Source organism: Strongyloides ratti, assembly GCF_001040885.1.
Source record: "Strongyloides ratti genome assembly S_ratti_ED321, chromosome : X".
NCBI classification, from domain to species: Eukaryota; Metazoa; Nematoda; class Chromadorea; order Rhabditida; family Strongyloididae; genus Strongyloides; species Strongyloides ratti.
Genome location: NC_037309.1, coordinates 1300200 through 1317919, shown reverse-complemented (window position 1 = coordinate 1317919; position 17720 = coordinate 1300200). Strand labels below are relative to the sequence as shown.

The following is a 17720-nucleotide window of genomic DNA, read 5'->3' as shown; positions in this document are numbered from 1 at the left end:
ATAATAGTTACATAATTATTCTTATAATACTTTTTTATCCAATTTGTCTTGTACGTAAAAATTTATATAATATTATTATTATAAAAAAAATAAATACAGTTATATTTATAGGATATTTTTTTTTAGTACAGTGATTAAAGAAAGTATATTAAATAACTTTGTACATGTATAAAATATGGGTGAATTAAAAAAAAGATTTAGCAATGGTAAGTTTAAAAAATTTTAAACATTAATTATGTTATCATTTATTTCTTTTTCTCTCACAATTTTTAATAACTTTGATTTTTTGATTTTTGGAAAAGACAAAAAAAAAAGTATATGAAAAAAATTAACTTAGTTATCAGTAAAAGGTCAAGTGTTATCATTGAGATTTAATATATTTAAAAGAAAAAAAAAATGACCATAGATAAAATTGAAAGTTTTAATTACTTGTTTAAAATAGCCCTTCGAACATTTTACTTTTAATATAAAAATTTTAATGGTTATTTTTATGTCTATGTTAGATAGTTTGTGTTATAATGGGAAAAAAAAAATAAATATAACCATTATTCCCATCCTGTTTAATACATTTGCTAACTCTGATTTACTGAGCTATCTATGAACATCTAACAAATATTTCCACGTGACATTTAGTTTAGCTCTATACATTTTTGTCTAATTTTTTTACAAATTTATAGTTGTTATATAAATATTATTTATCTTATTTAAAATAGTATCATTATAACTTCATATATGACAAAAAAAATTTTTTTTTAAATTCTAGATATTGTATATATATATAAATATATCACTGGATAGTTTTATAAGATATTCTATTTGTATATAGGAGATTCTAAATTATTTTAACTTTAATTATGGCTAGAGGAAATAATACAGATGAGAGAGAAGGTTTTTTTATTCTAAATTAGATTTAAATTAATATTAAAAATTATTTTGTTTATAGAATTGATACCTGAAGGTGGTAAATTTGAAAAACATAATGCTTCTATTAGTAGTGATCCAGAACCAACAACATTTGGTCAAATGGTAAAAAAATGGCCAAAATCTACATTTTGTATTATTGGTAATGAATTTTGTGAAAGATTTTCATATTATGGTATGAGAGCAGTTTTAACACTTTACCTTATCAATGTTTTAAGTTTTGATAATAGTAAAGCAACTATTTTTTTCCATGCTTTTACCGTTTTTGCCTATACATCACCACTTGTTGGATCTGTACTTGCTGATGGTTATATTGGAAAATTTTGGACAATTTTTTCAATTTCACTTCTCTATGCTGCAGGGCAAGTTGTATTAGCAGTTTCATCAACAATATCAAAAGGTTCAAGTATTCATCCAGGATTAGATATACTTGGATTAGCAATTATAGCTTTTGGTACAGGTGGTATTAAACCATGTGTATCTGCTTTTGGTGCTGATCAATTTCCTCAACATTATACCACAATGATTTCATATTATTTTTCAATTTTTTATTTTATGATTAATGCAGGTTCAACAATTTCTATGGTATTAACACCAGAATTTAGAGCCACTCCATGTCTTGGATATGACTCATGTTTCCCATTAGCTTTTGGTATACCAGCTGTTCTTATGCTTGTCGCAACCGGTGTTTTTATGATTGGATCATTTTCATATATAAAATTACCACCAAAAGAAAATGTTGTATTTAGGGTTATTGGAACAATATGGGTTGCAATTAAAAATAAATTTTCAAAATCAGGAAAAAGAGATCATTGGTTAGAACATTTTTTGGATACACATAATTGTAAAACTGATATAAAATGTATAACTGCTAATAAAAATAGACCAGAAGAAAAACATAAATGTGTTCAAATAAAATTTGTTGAAGATGTTAAATCACTTATTCGTGTATGTGTTATGATGTTACCTGTACCAATGTTTTGGGCATTATATGATCAACAAGGTTCAAAATGGATTATTCAAGCTCTTGCTATGGATGCTCAAGTTTGGGATGGATTTGAATTGTTACCTGATCAAATGGGTGTTTTAAATGCAATTTTTATTTTAATTGCTATTCCTCTATTTCAAGCTGTTGTTTATCCATTAGTTGAAAAATGTGGTATTAGAACAACATTACTTCGTCGTATGATTGTTGGTGGTCTTATAGCAGCTGGTTCTTTTGTTATTGCTGGAATAGTTCAAATTGGTGTTAATCAAACCTTACCAGACATTCCAAATAATAATGAAGCTTACTTTTCTGTTGTAAATGGATTTAAAAGTTGTGATGCAAATGTTTATATTGATGATTTCCCAGTAAAATTTATTCCAGCAAATGGATCATTATATGATAACAAAGTTGAAGATCATTATTCAATGTATAGATTTAGTAATGTAGATAAAGAAAAAGATTTAACTGTTCATGTTAAATTTAATGGAACAAATTGTATGAAAAGTAATGATTATAAAGTTAGTTTAGCTGCTGGTAAAACAAGTTTCCTTTTTATGTCATCAGAAGGTTCATTTAAAAATACAGTTAATCTTGATAAACCACAAGAAGGTGAGGGAGAATCAAGTGTTACTATAAATTTTATGATTCCATGTACTGAAACAAATAAAGCATCATTAAATGATAAAAAAGTAACATGGGCAAATTGTGGTAAATCAAAAAATCCTATTGATGAAGTATATTTTGGAAGATTAGCTGTTTGTATTGATCCTCCTAAAGATAAAAATAATCCTTGTGATCCAAGAGATACTGGTAATTATTATGTATGGAAAAGTGATTCATATAATAAGGCAATTGCTACATTTGCCGATAATTCAGCAGTCAATTATACAAAATATGAAAATAATGATATAAAAAGACGTGTATGGAAAATGTATTATGTAAATTATACACTTGGTGACTCTTCTAGAACACCAGCATCTACAGAAATAACTGCTATACCTGTTGAGAATTCTACATTTACATTTGATGGTATGGGTGGTGTATATCAATATCAGATTTATCAAAGTAAAACAACAAAAGAAATTTTATTAAATAGATTAATTGTTGTTCCTAAAAATCATCTTTCTATACTTTTACAAATTCCACAATATATTGTAATTACAGTTGCTGAAATTTTATTCTCTATTACTGGTCTTGAATTTGCTTATTCTCAGGCAGCACCTAGTATGAAATCTGTTGTCCAAGCAGTATGGTTGATTACAGTTGCTTTTGGTGATTTAATAATTATTATTATTGAAGTTCTTGATTTATTTGAAAACCGTGCAACAGAAATGTTTGCCTATGCAGGAGCTATGGTTGTTGTCATTGGAGTATTCCTTCTATTAAGTATATTTTATTATGAATATGTTGATTATTCAGAGGAAGAAAAAGATGATTTTGATGAGACAAGTATTGATTCAACATTTAAAGAACCTTTACCAGAAGAATCATTACAAGGATCATCAACATATAATGAAGGATATGAAACTGAATGAATATTATTTTAAACATTTTTATATAAATATATGTAATATATATATAAATATAACTTTTATCAATAACAGATAACATATATATATGCTATTTTAAAATTTATTTGTAAAATAAAAAAAGTAAATATAAAAAATAATATTTTTTTTAAAACAATTATATGAAAAATGATCTTTTATAAATTAATAACTCAACCTACAATTAATAATAGATTAAAATAATTTTTTTTTAAAATCATTCTATGATTAAACTATACATTAATATTTATTTATTCCATTAAAATGAATTTTCTTCATATATTATTATATAAATGTTTAAAATAATATCTTGTGACATAATAAAAGATTGTTTAATAAAACTAAAAAAATTCTTTTATTTTAAAGTATTATTTTATATAACAATAATTTGTTGATAAAATAATTTTAAATGATCAAATTATATTAATATAATATATATACTTATAAATATAAATTGTTTGATGAATAAAAAAATAATTTGCTTCAAAATAAATTATTAATTTAATGAAATATTTATTGAATATTAAAAAAATTTCTCAAAATTTTCATTATTCATATCATGTTAACTATATCCTTTTTACTTTTAAAAAATTATTAAATAAATAATTAATAGATTTCTTTAAAGATCAATATTTTATCATATTGTACTAAAATTGAAAATGTTTTATATATTTTTCATTTTCATACAATTATAATTTCTGTATGCTATTACATAGCATATGATATTTAATTTCTGAAAGATTTAATTGTCAAAAAAAGAAAAAAAATACTTGCAGAAAATTTTTATTATATATAAGAAGTTTTTAAGCAATATTTTTAATATAATGTAAAATATTTGTCATGAACAATTGTGGTAAAAATGTTTTTCACAAAACTTATAAAATATTTTGAGTGGATGTAAACATAGATTATAAATTTATATTACTTATATTTAAAAAATATTTTTAATTGATAAATTTATGACGTACTATTAATTTTTTTTTATAATTTCTTGTTTAAAAAAATAATGAAAAAGCATTGTATTAAAAAAATATATAGAGAGTATAATATTATATATTATTTTTAGACTAAACTTTTTGTGATATAAATGATAATTGTTATTTAGATTTTTTAGATAAAATTTAATTATATAATGTATATTTGTTATATTATATGTTAAATATGTAATGTAATAAAATAAATTATTTTTAGTTACATTTTTACAAATTATTCTAATTAACAATATAATAAATTTTTCAAAAGTAATTGTGCAGAGACAAAATTTAATTTATGAAAATATCTATTTATAACTACTTTAATTTAATCATTTTCCTGTTTTTAAATTTTGTTTTGATATAACTTTTACAAATGAAATTAAGGATATTTATTTGATGAGAAATTAGCTGTTAATTTAATAATTTAAAATGATATATTATTGAAAATCAATTTTTGTGTTACAAAAAGTATAAAAAATAATTATATATTCAACATTTTTTATTATAAAACTTTATTAGTATTAAAAATTTTTATTATTTCTATAAAAATAAGTATATTTATAATCAGAACATATTTTAATAATACATTTATATAAATGTAAAAACATTGATTTAAATAATGTTACACTAATAACAAATGATAACTGATTTCTGAATTAGAAATAAGGTTTTTGAATATAAGATTTATATTTATTTTATACTTTTAGAGATTACTGATTACATTACAATAGAAATTTTTTTAAAAAATGTTATTTAATAATAACTTTTATATTTTTAAAATTAAAAAATTGTTGTTATTAAATATTATTAAAAAAATGTTTTTTAAATCATAAAGAATTATAATAAAAAAATAGATAATAATTATGCAAGTAATTTACTAGAAAGATTACTATTAAATTAAATCATAATTTTGAGAAATTCATTTAAAATAAACGATAACTTAATTAACATTAAAATAGTATTAATTTAAAAAAATTTTTCAATAGCCCGGATAATTATTTATTGGCACCAAATTTATCATCGTTGTATATTTCTTTTAAAACATTGATAACTATTGAGAATAGTTATATAAAATTAGTATAAAAAAATTTGTTGCCAAAATATTTAAGTTAAATTAAAAAAAATTTTTATTTTTCAAGTTCAGAAAGATTGACACCTCTTGATTTTAATTCCATATCTAAATAAAATGCATATATTCTTTGTTGTTCAATTAATTGTTGTCTTTGACATTCTTCCTGTAAATCAAGAATTTTTAAAAAATTTTCTAATTCTGGTAATTCAAAACTTTCCCAAATAATTCCTCCTGTATCATTTTCTTGTAAAACAAAATCAACAGATTTACCATCTTTGTCAATTTTTCTTTTTACATCCCCTATATTATCTTCATCATCAATTTTAATCATCTTTCCATTTTCATATTTTATATAAAAAGCAAATTTTTTTGGATTATCTGCTATTTTTAATTTAGATAATAAAAGTAAAATAAAACGGGATATTTTAACGTTTGCTTTAATTGATACATTTTTTGGCGTATTTTTTGGAACGTAAATTGATGTTATTGTACCCGTTAAAAGTGTTGGAGAACCCGTTCCCAGTTGTATTGTTTCATTTGTCCTTTCTATTATATTTATTGGACGTCGAAAATTAAAAATTACTTGAATATTAACTTTTTCTTCATTTGGGATTACTATTTCATTTTTTATTGTGACTGGTTCGTTTACTATTTCTTTAATTATTTTATCTTTAATATTTTCTTCAGTGCAATCACTAAAATCTATCAAATCACCATTAGTATAACCATCAATTGATATTGTATTTGATGATGGCATACTCCAAAATGCCGTCTCTTCTTCTAATCTATTTAATTCATTATTTAAATTATTATTGTTTGGGCAATTAAGAGTTATTAAATTACTACATTTTAAATGACAGGTAAATTGGCAATCTAAAAAAATAAATAAATATTAAAAAAATAAAAAATATTTATTAGACATACATTTACATTGTACAGTTTGTTTTAGCAATAATTCCCATATAAAATCTCCACATTTATCACACCATGTTGGATTAAATAATTTTATTGGATGAAATTCATGACCTTCACCTTTAATATTATTTCCAATAGGATATAGTCCATTCAGAGGACCAAAGGTTTGTAGTTGGTAATCTCCAAAACTATTTGACTTTAATGTACTACTTATTAATTCTTTTTGTAAATCAAGCCAATTGTCAAAATCATCTGGTAAAATTGAATTACAATCATCGACAATTTTTAATTCATCCTCTAGAAATTCTCCATTTTTTGAGTCACCATCACTTGTTATTTCTGTTAATTCACTTATGACATCATCATCATTATAATTATTTTTACTTGATGCTCCTAATTGCATAAGCCATTCAGCCATTCCTGTAAATTGATTTATTTTTTCCTTAACAGCAGAAAACCAACTATAATTAATTTTTATAATTTTAATATCAAAAATAAAGTATAATATAATTAAATAAAATATTTTTTTTTAGTAAATATATATGTGATAAAAAAAATACAAACTTTATATATATATATATATATATATATATTGCAAACATTATTTTAATTATTCTAAAATAATTTTAATGATTTTAAATTAAATTAAATAAGAGTATATAACTAAAATAATATTAATTAAACATCTATTCAAAATATTTCTTTTTCTAAAGCTTATGACGACAAACGCAATTTAAATATATTCCAATCGTTGATTGTCATTAGATGAGAAGTGGGATGTGACAATTTTATGATTTATTTTAAAGTATAAAATAAAAACATGTACTTTAACATTGGTAGTTTATAAATTAATAAGTAATATTTTTACTTATATTAAGACTTTTTTTTAAAATTAGTTTAAAAAAAAACTAACCTCCGTTTTATTTCATTATTATTTCTTAAAATATCATCTTCATTTGAAGTATCATCAACTATAGTCAATGAATTTGAAATATTATCATTAAATAAATTTTCCTCATCATCCTCTTCATTTCCATTCATTTGATAAGAAGAAGAATGAAATATAAAATTTGCTTGTAACATCTAATTTTTTCTTTTATTATAGGTGTAATTTAAATAAATAAAAAATTTTTTTTTAGTAAAAAAAAACTTGAACATAAATTGATTTTAATTATATATTTTAGCACATAAATGACCCTATCTGACAAAAAACATAATCTTAGTATTTAGAAACTAAGAATGTAATAAATATCTAAAGATTAAAACACATTAAATTTATATTAAAATTATTTTAAGAAATTAACAAAAATCGTTATAAGAAATTTAAAATATTTGAAATGTAATGATAAAATATATTATGTTAAAAATATTACATTTATTTTTACATTAAATTATAAATATATCAATTTTTTATATGTTATAAATAAAGGAATTATAAAAAATATATTTAAATTTTAGAATTATAAAGATAAAAAAAATATTTTATCTTTAACTATAATTTTATTAGTTAGCAACATTAGCTACATGCTTTTTTATGTATTTTTTTTTTAAATAAAAACTATTTAAAATAAAAATTTCCTTAAAATATATATTCTAAAAATAGAAATACATAAATTTTTTTAATACAAATAATAAACGTCTTAACTAAATATTTTACTCCATTTTTATAGAATTATTGATCAGTTAGTAAAGCATTTTAAGTCAACTTATGAGATAGTCATCTATGTAGAACTGTGAAACATGACTATTTTTGAGTGATGGGTTAAAATAAAATTTATACTTAAACTAGTAGTAATCAATTGAAAACGTTATACTAAAAGATAAATTATTGTTTTTTTTTATTATTTTTATAGATATTCTATCACTAACTAAAAAAAAAACAACTAGAAGTGTTAAAAGAAACACTAATGATAAAAGATATATGAATAATTCAACAAAATAAAATATAAAATTATATTTACATAGTAAATAAATTAATCTTTAAGAATGTTTAATAAAACAAAGTTTATATAAACTGTATATTACTTAGAAATCAAAAATTTTTTTTTCTTTTTAATTTTAATATTTGTAATAATGTACGTGTTAATAATATTTTATTATTGTTACATGTCAAATGACAAAGATATGATATCAGAATATGAATTTTTATATATAATATTAAAAATAATGTTATTACTTTGTATGTAATAGAGAAAGTTTAATTTTTTTTTTCTTATAAATGATAATATTATTGTAGTTTTATATATAAATATATAATGTAAACATATTAAAAATATATAATTTATCATGTTACTTTCTACTAGAACTTTTTATCTTATAAAATCTTTCAATATCATACTCATTTTTCAAAATAAAAATGGGTCTCGTATAGAAACATCTGTTGGATATCTACTTTAATTATAAGTTATAAAGAATTAGTTATTTAAATTTATGAATTAATGATGGTTTAATAAATGTAACACTGTGACACTAAATAATATATTAGTATTATTTATAAATTTACCTAATAATAAATAAAAATGTATAATAATTATAAAAGAAAATAAAATTTATTTTTATCAATATTTTTAATTTATAATAAAAAGTAATGTTTTTCCAATAACATTAACCAAAAAAAAAATAATATTATACTATTAAAAATAATAATATTATAGATATATTCAGTACAAACAATAACATTATAATGATTTTATCTTTTTTTTTTATACAAGTGTTTGATCATATTTATTATCAATATTTGTTTAACTTAATTTTTTTAAGCATGAAAATAAAAATTTTTTTTTTATTAAGTTTAACATTATTATTTAGTTTATAAGATTATGAAAAAGTATCAAAACAATTTTTTTATAATTTTTACATTTTAAAATATCTTTGTCTATTAAAAATATATCAATTCTTTTTTTTTTTTCTAGAAAATTAAAGAACCTGTTTTTTATGATAAAATAAATAAATGATTAAATCAATAAATATACGAAGTTATATATAAATGACAGAAAAATAAATTAAACATTAATTTTTTGACCATTTTGTTTTATATATAATAAATTTTGCTGTCATGTTTTATAATATTAATTTGAAGGACATTATTACATTATGAATAAAATTTTGTTTTTTCTTAATATTATATATTTTAAATTTTGACAAAAAAAAAAAAGAAAGTATATATAAAAATAAAATTTCTTTATAAAGTGTAAATAAATTTTTATAACATTCTTAATTTTATTTTTTTTTTTTCTATATATAAACTTTGAAGAAAAAAACTATAATAAAATAGTACTAAAATTTTTCAATGTATATTTGTAAAATTTTCTTTTTTAATAACACATCCCTTTATATGGTTATGATTACAATATATTATTAAAAAAAGAAAGAAAGTAATTAACATTCTTTTTAAAATAAATCCTCATCAATCGACCATCTGTTAAAATCAGCTGCTGTTATGGGTAGATTATTTGTTTTCCAGTTCAATACTAATCATTGTGACCTTTAATGCCCTCAACAAATGCTCAGTTATGACGCTTTAATTAACATTTAATAGCTGTTTCTATTTTTATACTGAAATCTAAAAGAGGAAATAGGTTTTTTTTTTAAACATAAAAATGGTTTATAATAAATTTTTTTATTTCAAGATATTAAAAATTTAAATATTTGTATATATATATTACTTTGTTTATAAAAAAAAAGAAAAAAAAAATCAATTTATTCTTAATGAAACAACATTTGACTTTTATCATTTTTAATAATAAATCAGATTTATTTGTTCTCAGGTAACAAATGATTATAATAATCTTTTTATTTATACAAAAAAAAACATCTGTTTTATAAAAACATCAAAGATTATATAAAAAAAGAATGCTTTTAAATATTATAATTAATAGAAAAAGCCTTATACTAGTTAACTATCAAAAGATTCTTTTAAAAAGTAAGGAACTCTCTTAGTCACTTCAATTAATAGATAAAAAAAAACGGACTATTAAGAATTTTCTTTAGACCAAGAAACATGAAACTTTTGTAACTTAATTAAAATGGAATTGTAGCTAATTATTATTTGTTGAAAATTTATTCCCCGATGACCTTGGTAAAGAAACTAAATTTACTCTTTTCTTAACAATATTAATAACTTTACAATATATTATTTTTATAATGAAATTTTTTTTAACATTATTTAATAAAAAGAAAATTTCTATTTTATATGTTATTTCCTTTCATATCAACAAATGTTTCTACACCAATCATATTATTTTTATTTAAAGTTCATTTTTTTTTTATAAAATGTTATTTTTAACTTTTTTTTTTAATATTTATGAATAAAGATCTATTTAATATTATAAATATTTAAAAAAAAAAAAATTTTTTTTTGTTAAATTTTAAGTTTTAAAATATATTATAGATTTTTTATCTTATATAAGTTAAAATTTTTTTATACATATATATGTATATTTTTTTATAAGAAACTCATTAAACAATCTATTAACTTTTGTAATTAATAACAGTAAAATTTTGGTGAGAATCATTATATTATGCTCATAGAATATCCACCTCTTTAAATATATAACACCAAACATCATATAAACTATCTCATTCTTCATTTACAATTATTAAATAGTTACAATATTAAAAAAGAAACTTATATTTAGTCCAAATAAGATAAAACATTAAAAATTGACTAAAATTGTAAATTCATCATTTTAATATCACTATCCATTAACTTATTTATTTAATATATTAAGCACCTTAAAATATTTTTTAGTTTTACTCACCATAAATTTGCAAAAATTAACAATTTATGTGAATTCATATAAATTTAAATTGCAAAATATCATTATAAAAACTTTTTAAAAAATATTATTTTATAATTTTATTCATTTATATAAATCATTTTTAATAAAAAAAAATGAAATTTTTTATTCATTTAAAAACCATATATAAAACATATTTATACATTATTATAATTGTAAAAAATTTATAATATTAAAAATAAAATTTAAAATATATTTTCATACATGTATCATTTTTATAATCAGTTGTAATTTTCAAAAGAAAAATTTAATATTTAAAGGACTATTTTATGAATCAAAAAACTTTCTTTTTTTTTTGCTTGTTGTAATACTTAACAAGTTTTTACATTTCAACAGCATATTTGAAAAAAAAAAAAAACTTTTTGTTATTTAAACAAGACAATAATATATTATATTTCATTGTAATTAAAAAAAATTTTTTTTTTAAATTAAAGACGTTTATTAGTTTATTAATAATTTATAAGTAACTAATAATATTTATAAATATGGCAAATAATAAAAATATGTACTTTTACGGTAGAGTGCTTTTTAAATCATATCTTTTGCTAAGTAGTCCTTTTTAAAATTTCTAATAAATGATGATATAATTTTGATACATCATAGATATATAACAAAATTAAATGTAAATTTTAGAAAATTATGTATATTTTTAATATTATAAAGAAGAAAATTTTTTCTTTTTCTCAAAAATCTTTAAGTAAATTAAGTTTATAATATTTTTTTAAAAACTATTATATATTCATGCCATTTTAAATAAAACTTTTATAATACTTTTTTTACTCATGTTTCTAATTTTTAATAAAATACATACTAAGATAAGTTACTTCTTTACTTTTTAATCCATTAATTTTATTTTCGTTAGTAATTGAAAAAAAAAAAATTTAAAATAGTTATTTTTAAACATTTACTATTTGAAGTAGTATATAAGGATATTTCCTTTTTAAAAACTCATTTTATTTACCTAAATTTTGGCACTTTGAAGTTTATTTATTATTTAGTTTTTAAATTTACAATCATAACTATTTATTTATAAATATTATATATTTCTAAAAATATATATATAATTATCAAAAAAAGAAAAATATATTTTTTTTCCTGATATCTAACTCTTTTTTGTATATTTAAAATTATAGTTATTTAATTATAAAGAAAAAAAATTTTTTTTTTATTAAAATAATGCTTTCATTAGTCAAAATCTATTATATAATTATAGATTGAAAAAAATTTTTTGTTTAATAATAGTAAAAATTGTATATATAAATACATTTTCTTTTTTCTACAAAAATGTTAAAAAAAAATTATTTTTACAACAACTGCGTATATTTTCTTAAATTAGGACATAAAACAAAAAGTACAATTTTATAAAAGCTTTCATTGATAGTATCACAGTTTTAAAACATTGTTGAAAACTTTAACTTTATCCTGTTTATACTTATATTAAAATAATTTTGTTTTAGGACATCTTTTTAAATAAATGTAAGTTTAAAAAAATGTTTTTGATTTATATATTTTATTTTGTTTTATTATTCTTTTACATACTATATAATAGTTAAAGTACATAATTTTTCTTAGATGTAACTTAAATTCAATGATTTTGTGATAAAAATAAATTTTCTTTTATATATTATTATTATAATACTTTTCTTCCTTATTAGTGTTTTATATATTATAAATTTATATATAATAGTACTATCTTTTTTCTTTTTTTTTTTCTTTTCTTTTTATTATAATAGTGATTTATAAAATTTTTACCATTTGGAGGAGTTGTTAATAATTATGTTGACCATATCGTATTCATACATTTCTATGTCCATTATTAAAATACCGAATACTATACTAAAATATATAGATATATATATATAAGTATTAGCCACCTGCTTCCGTTAAAGTGGTCCATCTTTTTGCAGTATATATCTTTTACCATCAGTCTTTTTCATCATCAAGGATGTTTTGTCATCTCAGCTGTTCATAATCAAATCTTTTTGCCATTTTTGTACCATCTCTTATGAATGGTGGAATAACTTTCTAACAAGATGTTACACAGTCTGTTGTCTATTTGGTTCTGTAAGAATGACACATTGATCTATCAATTGAAAATATATAAAATTTCTAGTTATTTCTTTTTTAATCACCATTTACATTATAGTGTAGTATTGTATTGTATTTTTTTTTTAAAAAATTTCTATTCTTAAATTTAATTTTTTTTAACTAAATTTTTGTAAAATGAATTAAAATATTTTTTTTATTATAATTTATACTAATAACTTTAATTTTTCTATTATTTTAAATTTAAAAACTTTTTTCATTACTTATACCTTATTTATCTTTGATATTTATCTTAAAATTTTTTCTTATTAAGTGCATGTCTTAAAAAGCTCATACCGTCCCCATAACAACAATCAAAATATTAAAATCGTATATAAACAGTTGAATGAACGTGAATTGTTTATTTATTATTATGTATGTGAATAGTCGGCATATGTTACAAAAGATAGGTAGTATTTTTGGCATTATATTAATGTTAATAAAGCATCTTTTCATTTACTTTATATATAATTTATTAATATATATAAAATTATTGTATTTTAAAATATATATATTTATAAAAAAAAAAAGCTATTAAACTGTATTCTGAATTTAGATATTCTTTCTTTTATAATTATATTTGTTGTCATCCATACAATGACCAGTTAAGGTTGATACTTAAAAAAATATAATAGAATGATGTATCATTCTATATATTATAATTTATACACTATTCATTTTCTCGATCTCTATTAAATATAATAGGAGTGGTTTTTGCTATTGCTGTTAATAAAAGCATCTCTGATGTAGAATGAGATAATTAGTTTAACTGTATATGTATATATATATCCTCAACATATATAGTAAATATATTTAAGTTAGGAAAGAATTGTTCAATAATGAATTGAGTGTTAGTCGAGGTAATAAATGTAAAAAGATATGTTTTGACATTATTCAATTCTTGATTGATAGCAATCGAGATAAATTTTTAATTTGAAAAACCAGAAGATAATATTAATGTTTATAAACAAAGTTCATTTCCGGTATAAAATCAAGTTACATATACTTTATAGTACTTTTTATGTATACTTTATTTATTAGTTCCAAGTAATTTGTATTTATAATATACTAATATCATAGTAAATTTATTTTGATATCTTAATAATATTTTTAAAAATAAAATTGTTATAAGATATATAACTTTTTTAATTCATTTTTATTTTCATAAAATAATTTTTTATTTTTCTTAAATATTTTTACTTTCTTAAAGGTTTAAATATTCTTCTTACAATCAATCATTGTATAAAACATTCTATATACAACTTTACTTATTATATTTTTTTTTTTTAAATTTGTTTTTATATTTAATTGAAAGTTGTTTTTTTTTTAAATATATAAAAAAACTAATTAACATAAGTTAATAGGAAAAAAAAATTCATTCTAAGGTTTTAATTTCCTTATATGTAAAACATTAATTTGGAATTTACTTTAGATATTTATCATTTAGGTTTCATCATTTTATTAGAATAATTAATAAATTATGTTGTTAAATATAATTAAATTTTTAACATACAAAAAAAAAATAGAAAACAAAGAAAAATATTTACTTTTAATATATTAATACATTTGTTTTTATAAAAAAAAAAGAAATCGTTTAATAAATATTATAATAACGTTATCTTTATTTTGTAACGTCATATTTATTTTGACCTTCTTCATCGGTTGACTTACTACTCTCTTTTCTATATATACATATATATATATATTTATATATATAATTGATAAAGTTTTGATGGTGTACAAAACATTTTATATACCTACCATCATTATGGAACTTTGCATAATAACTGTAACTATTGTTTCTTTTAGTCACCAGAGTGTCTTTGATACAAAAGTATTGTGCAATTTAATAAAACACTTCACTCCTTAACTTTATATTACAAATCACTTTTACTTCCAATTATTGTTATATAAAAATTTTGTATGACATTAAAAAAAATTTTTTATCATTATTATTATTATTGATAAAATATCAAGAACCACTTTTTTTTAATGATATTTAGGCATGTTCTTTATAATAAAAAAAATTTTTTTTTTAATTTGTTATTTTGGAATGCTAAAATTTTCTTTGATTTTTAGTTGCTATAACATTATAGCATAAAAAGATTATATAATTTTTATTTTAAAATATCTTTAGAAATTAATGGTAGTAACATTTAAGGAAATGTCGATAAAATATATTCCGTGAAAGTTTGTCATTACCAAAAAATATATGATTCATCTATTCATTAATGTTTTTATTTGATTTATTTAATCATTCTTCTTTAATAATTTAATTTCTTTGATTTTTAAATTTATATTTACTATAAAAAAAAATTTTTATTACTTTAAGATACCATCGATTTTTTTTTAGCTAATTGCGTTCTTTTGTCTTTATTTTTTTATTTGTTTAAATTAATTTTTTTTTCTTCTTATTTTTAACAAAATAAAAATATATATATTTGTAACCAATTTTTTTATGTTTATAGTTTTATTTTTAGGTAAACCCTAAAAAACATATTTACTTCAAGAAATATTCTATTCTACTTTTTTTTATCTCTCATTATTATTTAAAAATAAAAAAAAAAAACTTTTTTTTTTGTGTACTTTTCACGCAATTCAAGTTGAAATTTTTATATTACATTAGTTTGTATCGTGATTCGGATGTAGTAAGAAATATAAAGGAAAATATTTGTTATAACAATATAAATGATATAGAAATATATGCTTAATGCCAAAAATATAAAACATAAATAAAAAAAAAAATATTTATACTTCGTATGGCATAAATTATGTCGTTTTTTTTTGCGACCTTAATACTTCTTCAAAAGCAACAAATAGGAAATGGTAGATAAAAGTCAATTTTTATTAAAAAAATTTTAAGCAGTACTTTAAATTCACGATTATATTCCCACTTTTACATTATCTTAAATGTGTTGTAATGTCTTATTATTACAAGACAAAATAATATATTTATTGTTATATCCGTTTTTTACACTTAACTTATTTTAACAAAAGGTGATATTAAAATAGTTGTTTAATTTAAAATTTAATGAAAAATTTGCATTAACTTCAATGTTGATTTTTAAATGCAAAAAAATGTAAATAAATAGGTTTGAAGATAAAATCAACATTATTCTTCAACATAATGTATAATAAAATTCGCTTTTAAATCATTTATTAAATCTTTTTTTTTTTTTGTTATTAATCAAATTTCATATCTTTTAAAAAAATTTTTTTGAATATAAGTAAAAAAATCAACAAATATTATTATAATAAAATTTGCCTAGATTTTAATACTTTTCATAGTTACTTATAAAATAATATTAGTACTATTAGTCATCTTCATAATGTTTATTTTCATTTTTTTAAAGTCAAAATACTATAATTTGTTACATGATAATAATATACATGATTTTTTTTTATAAATATATAGGTATATATTTATTATGAATGAAATTGAAAGCTATTTAATATATATTTATATATATTCTTGTTAAGATATATAACATTTTGTTGATATTCAACCTGATAATATCAAAAAAGTTATATATTTTAATTATCAAAGTTGCGTAATTTTTTGAATTTATAAATGTTTAATTTTTAAAAAAGAAAATGTGTATAGTCATTTTTTTTTAAATTATACAATGTCTGAAGTACCATGAACATACTCAACAGTTAAATTATTTTTTTTCATTGTACTAATTTTATGTTTGCTTATTGTTAAAATTAACCTATGTTTTTGTTGATTATATAAGTTGCTTTTAAAATATTTAATATGAGTAAGAAGAATCTTAATAAATGACTAATAGAGTAAATTTATTATCTTTTATAATGATAAAAGAGTTATAATTTTTGTTGATATACATATTAAGTATAATCTCTTTAACATTACTTTTACTTTCCATTTTCAAATAATAATCTTACCGAAAATTGTTTGTAACAATTATTCTTTTAATTTACATACATTTTTATAACGTTTCAAATGTTAATAAAAAAGATTGCAATTCTTGTCCCATCTCAACTTATTATCTCATACTAATGTCCCATACTCATTTTCGTTCTTCTTGTCTTTAACTTTCTCTTTAATAAACATTTACTTCTACATCATTAACTACCAAATTTTATAAGCGCCATCTTCAATTTCAGCATTAGGCTCTTGATATAAACGTATACTTGCTACACACCTGATTTATGATATACATATTGTATTTAGTATAGTGATTGTCAATCATTGAATTATAGTATCTCATCTAACTGATTTGATTGCAGGATATGTATATACACTTATCCATTATCAATTACTTTGATGTCAATTAGATTTATAAGAATTACTAACCAATTATGATTTTTATTGTGACAACAAAAGATATTATTATAATATAGATATATAAAAAAGGTTTTTCTATTTATATCGATCATTGTTAAATGAATCGCAAA

At 18.9% G+C, this 17720-nt stretch overlaps 2 protein-coding genes across 2 annotated transcripts; one reads left to right on the top strand and one right to left on the bottom strand.

Annotated features, from left to right (window-relative positions):
* Window positions 1–175: 175 nt before the first annotated feature.
* Window positions 176–3444, top strand: SRAE_X000027700 (Proton-dependent oligopeptide transporter family and Major facilitator superfamily domain, general substrate transporter-containing protein; the record flags this gene model as incomplete). Its single annotated transcript, XM_024644601.1, has 2 exons — window positions 176–206; window positions 944–3444. The coding sequence occupies 2 exons, from the start codon at window positions 176–178 to the stop codon at window positions 3442–3444; spliced, it is 2532 nt and encodes an 843-aa protein (XP_024510143.1).
* A 2113-nt stretch (window positions 3445–5557) lies between these two features.
* SRAE_X000027600 (Ras-association domain and Protein kinase C-like, phorbol ester/diacylglycerol binding domain and SARAH domain-containing protein) lies at window positions 5558–7458 on the bottom strand (the record flags this gene model as incomplete). Its single annotated transcript, XM_024644600.1, has 3 exons — window positions 5558–6375; window positions 6427–6878; window positions 7331–7458. The coding sequence occupies 3 exons, from the start codon at window positions 7456–7458 to the stop codon at window positions 5558–5560; spliced, it is 1398 nt and encodes a 465-aa protein (XP_024510142.1).
* Between the last annotated feature and the right edge of the window lie 10262 nt (window positions 7459–17720).